This window comes from Drosophila albomicans, chromosome 3, assembly GCF_009650485.2.
Source record: "Drosophila albomicans strain 15112-1751.03 chromosome 3, ASM965048v2, whole genome shotgun sequence".
NCBI classification, from domain to species: domain Eukaryota; kingdom Metazoa; phylum Arthropoda; class Insecta; order Diptera; family Drosophilidae; genus Drosophila; species Drosophila albomicans.
This window is the reverse complement of record NC_047629.2, coordinates 50019463-50039070: the sequence shown is the minus strand read 5'-3', so window position 1 is coordinate 50039070 and position 19608 is coordinate 50019463. Positions and strand designations below refer to the sequence as shown.

Here is a 19608-nt window from a genome sequence, read left to right as displayed (position 1 = left end):
TGATATTTCGATAATCACTTTGATTTAATGTACTTCTAAAATTATGGATTAAAAAACTTAATGGAAAGTTATATTTTTGTAAAATTCGTATTAATAGCTGACTTGATTATCTTTTGTATTTTTATTAAATTTTTGTAAATGAAGCTAACAATTTGGTATATTTAGCAATCTATGGTATATTTTAAATATATATTTCTACACTAATAAAGGAACTTTTCAAAAAGCGATTCTTAATTAAGTTCTAAACTTTATTCTTCTGTTTTCAACCGTTTTAAAATTATAACTTAGAAATCTAAAGAGACACTTTTGTATGCCCTAAAATGTAATGGGTTCAATAACAACTAGACAAAGGTTGACTGGTCCATTACTGTCAAACATTTCAAACACATTTTCAAATGCAATTTCTTCACTTATTTATTTGCTTGTTTATTGACCCGCAAAAGTTGTTTTTTTTTTTAATGCAGCCACTGACAGTTGATGCTCATGCTCTTGCCTCCCATAATGGCACTCTCATTTCATTTCATTTCATTTACGCTGCCCTTTTTTAAAGCATTTTATTGCGAAAAGGGAAGTGAAGAGATTGCTAACGATGACATTGCCGGTTGGGTTCTATATTTCTAATTTCGAAACCCAATTGTCTGGCGTTGACAGCGCACTGCCGACTGTCGACTCTCGACTCTCAACTGGCGACTGCATAAACAAAATGACATGGCAGCCAATTAATGTCGCAGCATGTCAGGGTCCCATCCTGGAGCATGACTCCTCCCACTCCTTAGCATACTACTCCAGCTACCTACAAGTGACAAACGCTTTGCACAGGGCTCGGGTCTGGGTCTGAGTATGAGTCTGAGCCTTAACTGTCTCATCATCTTCTATGCCAAATGGGCAATTTGTTGTCGTTATAAGGCGCATTCTGTGCATTTTCATTGTTATTATTGCGCCGCCTTTGCAGCTATCTTTGCTGGCATTTCCTCTTCCTTCCTTCCTTCCCTCCGCATCACTGCAGTTGTATGCATATTAATTTTGATGCTGGCCAAACCCAGAACCCAGAAAATGAAGAGCAGAGAGAGCATAGAGCGAGGCTAACTGCAAATTTACATGCAACGCGGCCCTTGGCAATCGGCGGACGCGTCTCTAATTTGTAGACTCTTAGCAAAGTATTTCTCTATCTCGCCTCGCTCGTTGGACTGTCTCGGCCTAATGTGTTTGCCCAACCCACCATGCGAGTACGCCCACAGACTGAGAGCGAGGGGAGTTAATTGAGTTCATGTCATGTGCCCAAGTGTGATTATCAGAGTCAAAAAAAGATTGCCGATGGCCTTTAACTGTACTGTATGCATTCAAAATAATGTCGGAGAGTTGAGAGCTGAGAGCACTTAATATATTGCTGTTCTATTTTTATTTGCACTCCCCTCTTAAATAAGTGAACGAGCGAAGCTTGTCTCTAGAGCACAGCTTAATGGAGCGCAGTGCAGTGCAGTGTAAAGCTAAAAATTTTCTATAAATCTGCACTTATTCCCAAAACAATAAAACGCGCAACAATTGCGCCCATTCGCGCTTAAATATGCAACAGCAACCAACAACCAGCAACCAGTCGGAGCAGTCAGCAGCCAGCAGCAACTGGAGAAGCTCAGGCAATCCTCCACATTAGAATCGCCATAATTCAGTCGACGGCAGCCGAAAAGCGCTTCAAGAGCTTGGCGAGACTCCGCTAAGCCCACTTTGTAGTCATTTGCCTCGACAACAACAACAGCTACGTCAGCAACTGCAGCAGCATCAGCAGCAGCAACAATAACGACACAACAACAACAACTGGATGTGGCACAGTGGGCAGCATTGAGCAAATGTATGCCAGCAATTTAGACGACGTCGTTGGCGCGCTTGCTAAATTACCAAAACAAAGGAAGCGATAACTTGCAACAGGACCAAGAGGATGCTGTAAGCGGGGGTAGAGAGAGGGGGGAATGAACTTGGTGTGTTGTGGGCGTGTGGCGCGCAAAAACACAATAAAACTTATTTACGAGTCACGGCGGGGTGGCCGGATGGCTCCTACGTAGTTCATTGTAATGCACTTAACATGGGAAAGGGGGCAAAAGGAGCAACGAGACTTTGCCAAGATGCGCGCAAATGATATGCAAAAGAGGGTGAGGGGGTGGTGAGTGGTGGAAGGGCAGCTGTCGAGACTGCTGAAGCAGTTAAAGGGTAAATGAGTGCACAGCGTGAGGCGCATGAATGAAAACGAAACGCAGCGCAAGTGAAGGGCAGGAAATAGAGGAGGGGAATGTGGAGGGTTGGGCAGTCGGAAGCGGTGGCTGGCGTTGGTGGCAGACGAGACAAGAGGACAAATGGTAATATTAAAAAAAAAAAACTGAATGAAGGGAAACAACTGGCAAGCGCACACACACACACACTGAACAAAAAGCTAAGTGCGCCATTAAATTATTATGGCCATGGAAAAGTGCAAAACGTTAACAATTGCAATAAAAACAACAAATAAACTGAATTCACATTAAATAATTAATCAATTTGTAATGTCATTCCCTGAAATAATTCGCATTCTCTTTCCATTTGCAGGTAAGCTCAAGTGATGACTTCTTAATGCTTAGCTAAGCGGTAAGCCTGTAAATTCTACACATTACGTATACGCCACCATTAGCGCACGCAATTCAAATTGAAGCACTGATTACATTTTCGTGCAGTGCAGTCGAAAGTTTCGACCATGTTTCCCTCTTTGTCTGTTATTGCTTTCTCACTTGCTCGCGTCACAGTACGTAAAGTTCTCAGTAGTCAGTGAAATTGTTGCTGCTTGTTTATAGTTTCAGTTTCAGTTGCAGTTGCAGCTCTTGCCTATATTATATAGCATTGTTGTTGTCGTCGTCGTCGGGGCCGCATGAAATTTGTGCGAACTCAGCGAGCATCTCCAGCCGTATGCTGCTCGCCACACACACACACACACACACACACACACACACACACACACACACACACACACACACCACTTGGACACCTTATAAGGAAGGGAAGGAGTCAAAGCAGGAGCAGCAAACCGGACTTAAATATTTATGGCTTGCCATACTTTGTGCGATTATTTATGCCTCCCGTTTGTTTGCCAGTCCCCTTCGCATCGTTTCACGTCGCGCGCGACCAAGGGCAATATGACTCTATATACAATATATATACATACATCTGGCTCGCTGGCTGGCTGTGTGTATATGTGCACATGCAAATTATGCCGCAGGACGACGTTAAGTGAAAAATAGTCGCCGCCGCTCATTAAAATGTTTTATAAAAGACGCCGCGCCACACGTAAACGTCGAGATCGGGCATGTAATGAGTTGTAAACCATCAGCTAACAATTGTCGCATTCTCACTTTCAATGGAACTAGCTTAATGAATCGTAATTCTTGATAGATAAAGCAAGCTAAAATTTGTAAAGCTAATTAAAAAGTCTATTTATTTAAAATAGACTAATATTAATTTCAGCCAGTTAACTTAAGATTTTATAAATTTCAAATATACTGCTGAAAGTAAGCATCAATTAAATACAATTTCATAGCACTTTAGCTAACAATTGTCGCATTTTCACTTACAATTGATAGCTTTCCTTGAAGTCGTATAGGAATAGCTTAATACGGCGTTTACAAATTTAAAATAGGTCAGTTAACTAAAAGTTAGTAGTAATTAAATATAATTTTATGAAGAATCAGCTTTCAATTGTCGTACTTTTACGTTCAATGAATAGCTTCCCCTCAAAGAACTAATGTGATGTAAACCTTAATACATACATTTAACTACAATTTAAATTAAATATAATAAAAGATCAACAATCAATTGTCACTTTGATTGAATTCTTTTCCATGAACTAGCTTAATGTGACTTAATTCGTGATATTAAAAGTAAGCTTCCATTTTACAAAGTTAATGTCTTTATTTAGCAGCAATTAATTATAATTTTAAAGCTGTCTGTCATTGATTTTCATTCAAACACATTTTTTTTTTGCAAGTGAATGTTAATCTATGCTAATCCTTGAATTCTGAGAACTCGAGTTCTCTAAGGAATATTTAGGTTGACATTCAATGTGAATGGCTTTTGTATTAAACGAAATTCGAACAATGTCTTTACAATGTAATGAGTTCACACTTTCCCCAGCGAAATGTTAAACAAATTGCTTAGCAAATTATTAAAACGTGAATGTATTCAGTTCTTAACATTATTAGCATAGCATCAACGTCATCTAGAACTCATCTAAGATGTGTACAAAGATTTTGCTAGGTGACAGAGCATAAAAACAAAAGCAGGAACTACACTCGCACACTCGAAACATATTTTGGCAGTTGTGGTTAGTGTGTGTAACGTGTAACGGGATTTTGGCACGCCAAATTGTAGTTAGGCATCTGGAGCAGACTTTTGGCAGTAACTGTAAACGCTAAGCGGATCGACTAAATAGAAGTTTTTGCCGCTGCTAATTAGCGGCCACAAAAATGCGACGCATCATGCTCATCATTCGCTACAACTACAAGATATACTATATATACGTATATATATAGAGTGAGCGATGGTTACAAGTATATCGCTTGTTATTATAGCGCCTCGTTCGTCACCTCCCTTGTGTTCGGCTTACCCCCCTCTGTGTGTGTGGCAGTTTTTCGTCAAGTTGACTGTGGTTAATTAGCAAGCAATATTGAGCGTTAATGCGAAATAAATCGCAGCAGCAAACAGCAGAACAAAAAAACCTCGGCAAAAACTGTGAAAAGTAGAAGAAGCAGCTGAAGATGAGAAAGGGCAGCAGCTGGAGAAGAAGAAGAAGCAGCAGAAGAAGTCGCTCACTTAATTATGTTGACGTTTATGGCAAAAGGCGAGCCACAGCTAGAGTTGAGTTGAGCATAACGACACCCCCACACACACAGACACACACACACACAAACAGACAGCGAGAACCCAACGGTAATCATTATTAATGATGACTTTTAGTTTACAAGCTAATTATTTGTTACTGTTACTGGCTGGCGAGGCCAAAAATGCCTCGCGGCCAATTTTGAAGATACACACTCAATTTTGGCTGCGAGACAACAACAACAACAGCAACAACAACAACAAAAAGATGCGAAGACATCGTCGATGGCATTGGCATTGGCGACTTTCGCCTTTGATATCATTTTAATTAATTTATTATAGCCATATCGTTGTCAGCTTTTGATGTCTTACTAATAGCACATTCTGTGTACATTTTGCATATTAATTTCTGCAGCTTATGCAATCAGTAAAACAGCAATCAAGAGAGCAAACTTTATGCCAAAGTCAAGTCACAACTTGTTTCGAGTTTCTATCGATTGTTGTGTGTACTTTGATTGATCTTTTGTCGGGTCAACTGCAGAATATTGTTGAAAATGGCCAAAAACATACTAAATGCCGTTATAATTGCCATATTGCTATCTAGCCATATGTAAATTTTATAAGCCGCTTAGACCGCAACAACAAAAAGCGCAGACAAGAAGCTAAACAAACAAATACAACTAAATGAATGAGTCTGTTGAACCATTTCCATATGAATATGCAATAACAACAGCAACATTTACAACAACAAATTTTACAAAAAACAAAAAACAAGAGAAGACACCCACATAAAAACTAAAGTTGGCCATAAATTAGACACGACCCCAAGCAAGAAAAAAACACAAAAAAAAAGAGATTTCCAAATCGATCTGAAATTGGGTCAAAAGAATTGCGCAGACGTAACGCCAACGGAAATAAAGTGCGAATAAATTGAATAAATATAAATAAACAATGGTTTTTGAAGCGAATTAAAAATACACTAACTGAAGAAGTGTGGCAATTTTTTGTGCCTGTAGTTTATTGTTATTCAAACTTGAGTCATTAAGATAACCAAAGAATGACTAAGATTGTATTCATAACATTCTTTTCCCTTTTTACTCAAAGTCTATCTACTATAATTTCATTGCTGTATAGAACTATCTTTTCATATTTTAATTTCAACAATTCGACAAGCTTCGCTTTAATAAAAAACATTTTAAAGTATTTTGTAAACTCCCTTTGACACTAATTTTCTTACAAAAGACAAACAAATAGCATATAAATGCAAATCCGAAATATCATTTCAAACATGTCAAAAAACAAAACACAGAAAAAGTGCTAATCAATTGGCCATCCGACAGCGATCAGTGTGTGACGAAATGGATATTGTTTTTATTTTTATTTTTATTTGGCTTTGCATTTGCTATTAACAATTACGCAAACAAATACACGATGACAACAAATGACGACAACAACAATGGGCCACAAGCTTTTTGCAGACAGACGACACCAAAGTGCGTGGGAAGAAACACAAAAAACAAACCCAAAACAAAACAACAATGTGGACAAAAGGTAAAACAAAAAAACAGTAGCAAAAATATAACAAGACTAAAGAGGAAAAAAAAAACAACATCAAAATAAAAAAAGAGTACATTCAACGACAGCGAAGAAATATTACAAAATTACAGTAACAACGATGACGGCAAATTAGATGCAGCACACACAGAAATTAAATAAAAATGCAATTAAAATGCACAGCAACCTGTGCAGAAAAGAAGAAAACCAAGCGGAGGGTGAGGGACTCGCTCACGTTGGGAATAATTAAAAACATTTTTTTTTCTTTTTTTCTTTTTTGTGTGTGTGTGACACAAAACAAAAGCGAAAGTGTTGAAATATTTATGCAGAAAATGCACAAAAAAAAAACACAACAGAAACAGAAACAACAGAAATAAAAAGCGAGCAACGACAATAACAGCAGCAAAGGTAGCAAACGGCAAGTGTCACCAGCCAACCAACAACAACCATAACAACAACAACAACAGCACCGAAAACTTAACAACTACAAACAGTCACAACATCGACCAACGACAATGACTGCCACAACAACAACATCAACCACGACAACAACGGCAACAACGACAACGATATCCAATCGCCGCAGCAGCAACAACAAGTCGCATTTTTATTCGCATTTTTCATAGCCAACTAGCTGTGCAATATTATCTTTTTCTATGCCCGAGGGTTGCCTCCAAACTTTGCTTTTAGGCATTCAACAAACATAAGCTTGATGACTAATTTATAAGAAAAATGCTTCAAAGCACAGCATTCGCTGGTTGCAATTACTTTGTAAGCTTTCTTCCAAAAAAATATTAAATTTGGTTTGAGTTGTTTTAGGAAATTTTTTAAATATTTCATATATTCATTTTTAAAGTTTTAAAAATAAGCTATGCAAAATTGAGTTATATTGCCACAAAATTAAATATTTCCTGTTTGGCATTTCTTAACAAGTTTTCTATCTTCAAAAAAATATAAATTTTGATTTAAGTTGTCTAAAGAAATTTTCTGTTGAAAGCAATTACATTTGGAATTGGTAATATTTTATGACTTATTGCATTTAAAATAATGTATTTCACAATAAAGCATTCGAAAGAAGCAATTTCTTTACACGTTTTCAATACTACAAAAAGTTTTCGATAAATATCATTTTTAATTAGAGTTGTCTAAAGACAATTTCTGCTGATAGCAACCTCTATTTTATTTTTCAATATTTTTTGTCCAATTATTGACTTGAGAATAACCCAAAAAATTTACAGTTTAAAAACTTTCAAGTAAAGCAACAAAGCAAAAAACCTAGTTGTTATTTTGTTCACAAATTTTCTACAATAAAAAATTTATATTGTTTAATATATGATTTTTTAAATATTTAAAATCTTAATATTGACCAAAAATAAGCGAAACAAAGTTGAGTTGAAGTTTTAATATTGACTTAAAAATAAGGCAAACAAAACTGAGTTACAATACTTAAAAATACATTCCGAATAAGTTTTCAATCTAAAGAAACTTTTCAATTTGTAGTATTTCACCTTTTATTATTGCATGTAAAAAGCAAAAAGCTTTAACAAGTTTGAAAATAATAGTAATTTTTTTTTGTGAACATCCACTTTAAATAGTTTGTCTACTAAGTGCACTTTTTACAACTTAATAATGCAGCACGCATATATTATTTCTCAAACACTTTAAGTGTTTGAAAAGAAAAATATTTACGTTGTTGATGTTTACAGACAAATAGTGTATAATTGTGTTTGTCTGAGTTTTGAGCATTTGTATGTTAAACGTTGCATGAATTGTGCGACTAATTTTCGCCTTTATTTGGCCGTTGTTGGTATTGCTGTTGTTGCTGTTGGTGTTGCTGTTGGCGCATGCGCCACCGCCAGCAATTGCAGCTGTTGTCGTTGCTATTGTTGTTGCAGTTGCTGTTTGTCTGCCGATTGTCTGGCCTGAACCTCCGTTGTTGTTGTTGTTGTCATTTGGAAGTAATTAAAATGGAAATTGCATTCGCAGTTGGCCAGACGAAACAATGCGATGAACGAGTGTATTCATAGCTGTTGCTGTGGCTGTTGGTGTTGCTGTTACTGTTGTTGTTGTTGTGTATTCACATAACGAATGCTGAGGATGCTGGCAGTTCACAGCCGTTGGCTCAGTTAAATGCGCTAATAACTTTATTCACTTGGCTGTAGCTGTTGCTGTTGTTGTTGTTGTTACTGCTGGCGCGTTGGCGATGTTGCTGCTGGCATTGCAACATTTTGCCTCAGATTTCTATCAGCAACAACAGACAGTAGAAGTGGCAGCAGCAGCAGCAACCGACTTGAGACAATCGCGCGGAAATTGCAAATGAAGTTGTTGTTGTGGATGTTGCTGTTGTCGCTTATTATCAAACATTACTTTTATTGTCGGAGCCAACCAACAACAACTACTGAATAACTGAACAACTGAACTGAACTTTTATGTGGCAACTAAATAAGTTTTCTACTACGTCACATGCCACGCAGAGTTCATGCGTGTGAAGGGCAAACAAAGCTCTTATCTAATGCTGTAATGTTAACCAACGCCGTACTCTTCCACTTGGTGTGAATTTTACGGCAGCAACAGTAACAGCAACAGCAACAACAATAGCAATAACAATAACGATGACGATGTCCGGCAGAAAAAGACAAAATTACCGCATTTTCATGGCGGTTTAATTTAATTTTGAATTGTAAGCAACAAACAAATACCATAAAAAACGTGACGTGATGGAAAAGGGGAAATCTGGGGAGGGTTTTTGTCTTAGGCATAAAGTTGCTCAAATGCGCTACAAATAAACTTTATTGTAGACTTGCCATAAACAGCATTGTTTTTAACTAATAGTATGATCCATTTGGTCCCACAAATTTGGGTCAGCATGGGAAATTCGAGAAGTTTTATGTGCTGGAACATGCAAGTTTTGAAAACTTTTGAAACTCATGAGGAAGTACAAATGAAATGAACTCTTATATTGTTATTAACGTTAAAGGTAGTCAGAAGTTCTTGAATCGTTTTAATTAAATTCTTCTGCTCGTGTTGTCAGGCAATCATCAAGCCATCAATGTTAACGGTTCTATCATTTTTGGTGCCGGCACAAAAACATATGTATCTGGCCATTAAAGTCTCAATGAATGGGCCAGCTAGCAAAGCAACAAAGCAGAGAAGCAGCTGGAATTATTTATTAATAAACATAAAGAAAGCAACAACAAAATGCTTATGCTCCGTACTATAATAAATACTGCAGGCTTCCTCTTTTTCGCTTCTCTCTGTTCAGCCAGAGCTGACTAACTGACGGCATGCCAATTAAAATTCAAGTCGCATTGCCGCTTAATGTCATAATTATGAGCCAACTAAAGAGATTTACGTATTTTGTTTCATAACTTTGGCCCGGAACCTGAGCCAGGTCCAAACCCAAACCCAAACCCTGCTCTGCCTTTGTGCGTGTCTTGTTGGCCAAAAAGTTGTTGTCTGACATCGATTATATTATGCGCAGATTGCTGGCCAAGGAGGAAGATGGACAGTGACAGTTGGCACGTCAACTTCTGGGCGTGAAATACAAAAGCAAAAATGCGATGCGTATAAATAAATATTAATAATTAAAACATCATGCAAGTCGCAAGCACGTAACAGAAATAATAAATTTAATTAGGCAAATTAGCGGCAGAAATTAATAAAACATATATGTATATGTGAAACGCACAGGCAAAAAAAAAAAAAAAAATAGTTATGAAACAATTGCAACCGCACAAAAAGGCAATTATTCAATTATCAAAGACAACAAGCGAAATGCACAAATAAAAATATCAAAATCAAATGAACCATTTATTTCATGTTTTCCCAGCAGTTACAGCAACAAAACAAAATATATTTAATGTGTGAAAACATCAAGTTTGAATTAATTTATTTATTTTGAGAGCAAAACAAATTTTCATGATAATATTTATGGTAAAACCCTTGATGTCACCTTGGCAACAACTTCAACTCCCCATTCGAAATCATGAGTAAATGTGAATACCAATTTGTATACACCTTCGGGCATTATCTGTGGCATCTTTTTAATGTCAATCACACAGTTCCTGAACTCATAGTGTTTCTGGGGAATTTTACCATCAACAAACTCACTGCTTTTCAGTAAATTCGAACAGTGTCCTACCGTGGAATAAAATAAATCATCCCAATACTTTTCGATCATTTCTTTAAAGGTCGTTTTGGGAATTGAATACGGTATTGGTTTGAATTCATCGGCATTTCCATGTGCACTGCGATAAATTTGCAGCTCAACCTGATAATTATTAAACTTTAACTTTAACTTCAACACATTTAAGAAAGGAATACAAAGTAAATACCACATCATCGTCCTTATGTTCGAACATCACGTAAATGTCCATGCCACCGCTTATATCATTTTTTTTTGAATGTTCGACTCTTGTATCAATCTTCAATTTGCTCTCGTCATTGCTGTACGAAGTGAGGGATATAAGCTCATACTTCCAATTAGCCTTAATGGATTAAGGAAGTAGTTTAAGCAATTACTATACAATTGTTAATATTTCTAAACACTTACACTCTCTGATATTTTAAAGAACGTCAAAAGCAACGACCACAAAAGTGACTGACAAATCATTTTTAATGCTATTTAGCAAAATCGCATTAAACTCGCGCCCTTTATATAGATGCACCAAATCACTGATGTAAGCTTATCTCAAATCGAATAACACTAACTATAATTTACCTGCAGTTCACATGCCATTTTTGTGTTTAATAATTAATAACAATTACTTGTTTTTAGATATTTCGTTTGTTGTTGCAGAATATTACCTAATATTTATATACTTGGTTAGTACAAATCACCAGAAATGCTATTGTAAAATATTAAAGAACAGGCTGTAAATTTCTCATTGCATACTTTTGCGCGCGATTGCAATTGAAATTGGGACAACGGGTCGCATTAAATTTAAATACGCTTGAACATATGGCAGTTGCATTTAAAAGGCAAAAAGCCAATTGACCTGATGATTATGTCACGCATACACATACATAAAAACACATATGGCTCAGGTTCAGAAATTTAATCAAATGAAAGCTAGAGGCAATTATGCTTTAAATACAATTAATTAATCATGAAAACACGCACACACACACAAGCTCATAGAGTTATTTATCCACAGCAACTATGCTGTTATTTCAAGCGAACAGAGTTGGCATATATATTTTTCTTTTTGTGTTATTGTTTTTGTTGTTATTTGGTATTGTTGTTATACCCGCTAGCCATAGGGTAGAAGGGTATTATTATAGCTTTGACTTGCAGAAAGAAGATTCTCCCCAAAAGAGTATATACATATATTCTTCATCAGCGGCAACATCGCCGACCTTCTTCCTTTGGTTTGACAAGCTGGTATATTTAGATCGCTATGGTATATTTTGAATGCAATAGTATATTTATATACCAAATAAAGCCTTCAATATAATCTAGTATTCTTCATTTTATATATTTTAAGAATAATACCGATTCAATATATGTTGTATTCCTTAAAATATTTTGCATGCAGTAGTATATTGATATACCAAATACAGTGTTTGGTATCTTTAAACATTTTTTCGATATACATACTATATTGACATTTTTAAGAATATTATTAATCAGGCATATTTTAATTGCAATAGTATATCGATATAACAAATAAAGACTTCGTTAAAGTATAGTATTTTTCGGTATACATTAGATACTATATATGAATATCGATATACCAAATGTAGTCTTCAATAAAATATATTATTTATCGGTGTAAATTTCATATATTTGAAGAATAATATCGATCTTGGATATTTTGTACTACTACGGTATATTTTCTATGTAATAGTATATAAATATACTAAATGGGTATTTAGTATATTTTCGGAATAGGTAGCAGGTATTTCAAAGTGGAGCACACTCTTTTTTCTTTCTTCCTCGTTTTGCTCTTGTTGCTGTTGTTGTTGTGGATGTTGCTGGTGCGGCTGTTGGGCTTGTGCCGCAATATTAACATATCCTGCGTGTTTAAGTAACGCATAAAATTATATCCTGATTGAATTGACCAGCATCGAGCTGCCATCGGAATCGCCGTTGTCGTTGCCACTGACGTTGCCATTGCCGGCGACAGTGCACGTAAAATATGCGAATACCAATAAAGTTGGCAACGCAACGCAATGTTGCTGCTGCTGCTGCTGTTGCTGTGGAGCGGCTTTGGCAACGAGCAACTGCGGACATTATTGCTGCCTTTTGCCACTTTATTGTTGTTTTTGTTGTTGCTGTTTCTGTTGTTATTGTTTCTGTGTCGTTGCCGCGTTAAAATGCGCGCCCACGCACATAAATCACGTGCGTGAATCTCTGCAGCTGCTTGCGTGTGTGTTGGTGGGTGTGTGTGTGTGCGTGGTAAACGGAAAATCAGCAGACACCGTTGCTGGCTTGTGTGTGTGTGCTGTGTATTAACGGCCTATCGGCTGCTGCATATCCGACTGGACACCGGCTTCAGTTCAGTTTTATTATTATTGTTGTTGTTGCTGTTGTTGCTGTTGTCGCTGCTGCTCTTGTCGTTTGTTGCTCTTTCTGTTGGCTGTCGTTAGTGCTGTTGGTCTCATTGTTATTGTTGCTGTTGCTGTTGTTGTCGCCGTGCACACGTGTCAATGACAGCAGAGGACACATTTTCAGTGTCGTGTTTAATTAGACTTGGCCCAAGGGTGCACAGAGTCCAACAGTCCCAACAGTCGAGGGAACCAACTGAAGCTCCACTCGATCCATAGTGCTACGTTATTCATGGCACTAACACACACACACACACTCTCAGTGGTGGCCACAAACGAGTGTACTCACCGTTGTATACCCTCAAGGAGCTGAGAGATAATTCCACTGGGTGTTTTTAAGCATGTGGCGAAAGCAACAATAAATTGCTAGCATTTATTGTACTATTAAGCTGCAGTTATTATTTTTGAGTGCAAACAATTTAGAAAGAAAACCATTTGAAGAGAGCTGAATTTTTCGTAATCTTATTATAATTTAGAATTGGATTTACACTTACAGTAACATCAAACCAAAATCTTTCCCTTTTGAATCTTATTTATTTTATTAACAACCAAATTCCAATTGATGATTGTCTCTAAATAATTGTTTCAAGATAATAAAATTTGAAACAAAGCTTTTGTTTTAGGATCCATAATGCAATAAAAGCAATATAATAAAATATACTTACATTACTTTTCTTTAAATCAAACCATTTCGCCCTAAAAACACAATAACAAAATTTATTCAATTGAAGTTTCACCCTTTATATTTAAGAATTTTGTATCAATATCTTAAATATATTTTTTTATTTGCTTAATATCTTTTTTTTTTAATTTGAAGACAAAGTTTTTCCCTTATAAAATCTGTATGTTAATGTTTGTAAATAAAATCATTAAGCTTTAAGTTTTCTCTTCTTTCAACTATTTTGTCAATAGTTATATTTTTAACCATGCATTCTTAAATGTTGAAAATGTTTACTTATTTTTACTTAAGTGTTTACAATGCCCTCATATTTTTGGGGAAAGAAAAGTCATTCTTTAGGAACTGTTCACAATTTCATAATGCATTTATATTTGTACTGAATTGTTATTCAACTTTAATGATTTTCCTTTCGAAAACCCCAAGTTTAATAATAAGTAGTTGCTTGACTATAAGCCAATTTACTAGAGAATTGCAGCGTATTTGTCAGTCTACAATATTTTGTGGCAATACTTTTGTTTTTCCTTTTCAAGCTCAGACTTATTTGCAGAGTGAAAGCGTATAATCACTGCAAGGTCTCTGCACTGTTTCGCATATTACGCGAAGGGCATTTTTGTGGCAACCTTATATGTATGTAAGCGCGACAGGTGAGAGAGTGCTATATATGTACATATGTACATATAGTTCGTGCATATGGAAAATATAGTATTTATGTGGGTTGACACATGATTTTACAGCAATTAAGTGCTGTTTGTAGTTGCCACGGGTGCAGCAGTTGCAGCAACTCAATTGTTTATTTGCGCTGTTCGTGGTGATGTTGATTTACCGTTGCTCGTTGCGTGTGCTATAATTAAACTAAAAACAAAACTAACAAAATGTGAAACCACAAATGGGCGTATTTTATTAATAAATTGCGCGGTAAGTGGCGTGATTTGTTTGGGCCAACGCCTCGGGCATTGCGCATACGTCGCGTGTGACAGACCCGATTATATAGCGAACATTTTTTTTTGCGCCAGCGACCAAATGGGCAAGTTGTGCTTGCACATTGCTTATCATTTAAAACGCATAAGTGGCCAAGTCAAGTCAAGGCACAGCCTATCTAGCGTTGATGGGCCCTTAAAGCGCCAGACAAATCAAGCAGAGCAGCAACAGGAGAAGGAGGAGGAGGAAGCAGCGAATGTGAGGTGAGGTGAGGAGGAAGCAAACGCAGTCAGTCAATGGGAAGCAGACGCACATCGCAATCCCAGGCAAAGTCAAGAGTGCTGCCAATAGGCGAACGAACGCAATGCACAGCAACAACATCGTTGACAATCCCCATTCTCCTCTCTCTCTCTCACACTCTCGAATTTCTGTGTCTTCTTCAGGCTTGGTCTCATTCCCAGTTCCCAGTTCAACTTCTGGCTCGACCCAACTGCCATTTGCCATATGCCATATCCCAGAACGACGCATGCCGCGCTCTGTCATATGCGCAAATTAGTCGTTAGTCAACGTTTGGAGCTCACGATGGCTCGGCGCTCGCGAGAGTTTAATGACTTTGGCGTTAGATGCTCTCTACCATCGCTTCGCATTCCCTCTTTTCATTCCCATTCCCCTTCCTCGTTATCGTCCTTGTCGTTGTCGTTGATGAGGCGCACGATAATGGCCCATGATGGTCGCGTTCTTGTCAAAGTCAACGCAAAATGGCAACACATCAGCGGCGCAGAACGGGGAATTGTGGGACAGTCATAGGCTTAAGCCTTGCCTGCAGCCAGCAGCAGCATCATGCACTTCAATGCACATCCATAGTTCCGGCATGTACATAAATATAGCATAATTAGCATGTCGGTGCCATTCTCGCTCTCTCTCTCTCTCACTCTCTCGGTCTCTCTTTGTCTTTCTCCAAGTCACAAAATAATGTCAACGCTTAGGCTTATGGGTTCCTTGACTCTCGCATAGAGAGTTGGCCTGGCCTGAGTTCATTTAATTTCACTTTGGCAGCCAGGTGAATCTTCATCTCCATCTCCATCTTCGTCTCTATTTCCATTTTGCATTTGTACATTGCCAACTCGTATCTCAATTTCAGCTGCATCTTTCGCATACGATGATGCAATCATCTCATGCTGAATTAAGACCAAGTTTTATATGCGTTTTTCTTTTTTGCAACTTTTGCGCATCTAATGAGCTTGTAATGCGTATGTGAGCTAATGAATTTGCTTAGGCAAAGGCCATTCATGTTTATCCAGGCAACATAATCATATTTGACATCGTTCGCAACTTGCTCCCAGCTAATTGACAACACTTCTGTATGTCTGTGTGTGTGTGCGTGTGTGTGTGCTGCGGCTGCCACATGAGACTTGACTTCACTTTCTTTCGGTGACAAAACTAAAACCAAAAATCTGATCTCATGTAATTTGTGTAGCAAGAGCATCTAAGCGGTAACTGTAGCAGTATCTCTAGATGTATCTCTGTATCTCCATCTGTATCTGTATCTGTATCTCCATCTGCAGCAGTTTTCACTTTCTATGCTGCAAAATGTTGCCATGGCGACACTTGCTATGAAAGTGCATTTCTATTCGTTTTATTTTGATTTTTTTTCTGTGTTGTGTTAGCCAAGTTGAAGTGTCGTTAACCCAATTTGAAAGCATTTGGGCAAGAGCCATGCAAATGCAACTCCAACGTCTCGTACACCGTTTTTTTTTTCTCTTCTTTTTGGTGCAGTCGGTGTATGTGTGCTTTGCTTTGCTTTTGGCATTGTGGCACGGAGACAGGTTGCAACTTTTGCTTTCGCTGGCCAAAGCCAAATAACCAAAGCCAAACAAAACAAAAGCAAACCAGTTCAGCGCAGTTCAGTTCGCCAAAAATAAAGCAAAAAAAAAAACACAGTTTGTTAACAGTCAACAGTTAACAGGCCTGGCTAACAGCACTTGCTCTTGTTGTTGTTTCATCTATTTTTGTTCGATTGCAGCATAGCAAAAAAAGAAACGAAACAATAAGAAAGCTATATTCGAGTTTGCTTGGCTGTGAGATATTCGGTACCCAATTTCAAGAAGCGCAAAACACTAAATACTAGAATATAGATTGACCAGTTTTTAGTATATTGATTTACTATTACTGTACAAAATATAACATAAAGTATACAATATACCATAATAGCAAAAATTCCATGAACACTCAATTCGAGCGTGCTCGACTGTGAGATACCTGGTAACCATATTTAGTAAGCGCAAAACAGTGCAGTATTATTCTTAAAGTATACCATCTTTATATACCACAAAAATACTAAAATATACCTATAGATGTTTATATTCTATTGATGTACTATGACAGTGTAAAATATACCAAAAAGTACAAAATATACTACATACAAATATACCATAGACTACAAAATACACCAAATTGTTAACCAAAGCAATTGACAAAGACAAACAGACGGGCATGTCTATCTATATTATTCGGCTGATGACGCTCATCATGAATTCAGTCATATATACTTTATGGAGTCAAAAATAGCACCTTCTGACAGTTACATAAATTTCGTATAGGAAACCTATGAGTAGCAGGAATTAAAACAAAAGCGAGTAAGATGGCGACGCTGAGTCAACTGCCAGGTTTACAGCAGCACAGTGTAGTGGAATGCCGTGTAGTACAGTGTAGTTTTGGTTGCCATCTAATGACGTTGCTTTTGCAGCATGTTGCACCAATTAGCCGAGCCGAGTAGTCGAGGCTAGGCTCACTTTGGCTTTGACTTATGGCCCCAGCTCGGCAATTAAGTTGGTAATTTTATCATGAACTTTGCATCTCTCTCTCTCTCTGCATTTGGTCAAGTGCAGAAGCAGCCACACACACAGCATAAGCGAGACAGCGAGCGACTTAAAGAGCGAGAGAGCAAGCACTCAAAGATTTAGTTTTGCCTTAAAAATTTCCAACTTATGAGCTATAATTGCTCTGCACTCTCTCTGCCAGGAGGGGGGAGACAGGCTTTGCCTTGCCTTGCCATCCTTCATGCTGCGTTGTCTGTATTCTCGACTTGCAACCGCACGAAATTGTTGCAAATTGTTTACTGCAATTTATCTTGGCCAAATATTTACGTAAAATGGCGAACACAGACGAACATACATACAAGCAATATTATTGCTAGCAAATTTATGTAAAACAAAAAATAGAATTTCGAACGCAATATCAACAGCAAAATGCTCTCTTCTTCCTCGCTCTCAGTTATCTGCATGCAATTAAGATGTAGGCGTATCATATACGATACGATATGTGTCACTTTGGTCTAGACTTGATCATAAATAATGTATAGCCAAGCAACAGCTTGCCGCTCGACCAGAGTCAATTGCCCCACTGTGCCCCATTGCATTGGCCAGGGATTGAACATTGGGCCCTCTGCTTTGCCGCCTGCTGTTAGGCAACAAATTTTGCAGCTATTTCCAATGCACTCGGACCACTTGAATGTTGAATCAGTTGCAAATTGCAATGCGTCGGTCAAGCGCACCCCAATGGGGGCTAAAAATCTGTGAAGCACACTTCATGCACTTGGCCCAGTTCAACGAAAAGACCAAAAAAAAGCGAAACGATACGAAACGAACGCAAATGGATGCAAATGCTTTAAGCATACATTTTGACCCAAACAGTAAAAAGCCATTCAAAGAAGCTAACGAATTCTTCAATAATTTATTTCAATTTTCCCAATATAGAGCATCTGTGATTCGTTGTAAGAAATTGAGGCTTCAAAAAGTTGCTTGTTTTATTTAAATGTTTGCGGCAGGTGCATTTTGTGGATGCCGCACTTAAAGCGCATGGCAATTTCCAGCAAAAGTGTAAAATAAATTGGCAAATATATGTATATGCGAAAAGCAAAAATGAAATTGATATGCAGCTATTGCTAGAGGGTAGTTTTGGGCAGGGGGAGAGGAGGAGGTGGAACGGACGTTCGGTCTGAGGTGGTTGGCTTCGAGGACATTGCCTTTTGTGTGTGTGTGTGCGAGAGAGTGCAATTTTTGAGTTGATTTTTGCCAATTTGCGCCAGCTGAGCATGTTGCAACAAAATATTAAAATATTCCAAGAGTGCGCAAAAGCTAACGAGATGGCACACATTTACAATTACAAACACACACACACTAGCACACTTCCATATGTATATCGATGTGTATAAATAGAGCTTAAAGCGCCAGCAGCAACAACACATTTCATATTCAGAATCAAGAGCCATTTTTAGTGGCTGGCAAATGTCAAAAAGTCACAACGATGTTTGCTTAAAACGTTAAGCACTGCCAATAAATTCTGTCTCAATCAATAAGGCAAGCACGGCAGAGGGACGGTAGTGGGGGGAGTGAGGGGAGAGTGGGGACAGATGCTGGCTGAATAGAAGCATTCGCACAGCACGTATCCATGCCAGATACAGATGCACACAAACGCTACGACGCTGGCATTAGATAAATTCTCTCTGCTCAGCACTGCACACAGAAATATAGAGTGGGAGAGCGGGAAGAGGAGGTAGAGAGTTGAGGAAGAGACACGGGCAATGCGTGCCAAACTGACAGCCAACTCAATTGGTATAAAAATACGAAATTTACACAAATATGCGCTGCGTCGTCGTCGTCTGCAAACTAGCCAATTCCTGCTGCTACTTCTGCTCTTGGCCACGGCTATGTCGAGCCTGTCAAACGCGTATCTTATCTTCATTTGCCAACAGGCCAGGCCAGACAGACAGACACAAACACAGAGGGGAAGCGACTCGCAGCGTCGCATTGAACTCAAATCTACTCGTAACAAGTAAGAATGCTACAGTTGAGTGTGCTCGACTGTGTGATACCTGCTACTCATTGTGAATGGAAGCAAAACAGTGTGGAATTATTCTTAAAATATACCAAATTAATATAACACAAGAGTACTAAATAGATACCAAAGGCTATGTTTGGTATATTGATATAGTACTACATTCTAAATATACTATTGACTAAAAGCAAAACAATGCGGTATTACTTTTAAAATATACAAAATTAATATACGAAAAA

At 37.8% G+C, this 19608-nt stretch overlaps 2 protein-coding genes across 3 annotated transcripts in view; one reads left to right on the top strand and one right to left on the bottom strand.

Annotated features, from left to right (window-relative positions):
• LOC117572790 (zygotic gap protein knirps-like) overlaps positions 1–19608 on the top strand; it is a 91867-nt gene that overhangs the window by 47818 nt on the left and 24441 nt on the right. The gene's annotated exons all lie outside the window — the stretch shown is intronic.
• Positions 10269–10999, bottom strand: LOC127565420 (uncharacterized). The gene is made up of 3 exons (XM_052003608.1): positions 10940–10999; positions 10722–10874; positions 10269–10657 (listed from the first exon to the last, which is right to left on the bottom strand). The coding sequence occupies exons 1-3, from the start codon at positions 10997–10999 to the stop codon at positions 10316–10318; spliced, it is 555 nt and encodes a 184-aa protein (XP_051859568.1). The 3' UTR covers positions 10269–10315.

Bases quoted from the DNA above. Each gene is read 5' to 3' on its own strand.
- LOC127565420 (XM_052003608.1), bottom strand. From the start codon at position 10,999: ATGATTTGTCAGTCACTTTTGTGGTCGTTGCTTTTGACGTTCTTTAAA. The intron at 10,875-10,939 runs GTAAGTGTTTAG...TAATCCATTAAG, and splicing joins TCTTTAAAATATCAGAGAGT to GCTAATTGGAAGTATGAGCT. The intron at 10,658-10,721 runs GTATTTACTTTG...AATAATTATCAG, and splicing joins AACATAAGGACGATGATGTG to GTTGAGCTGCAAATTTATCG.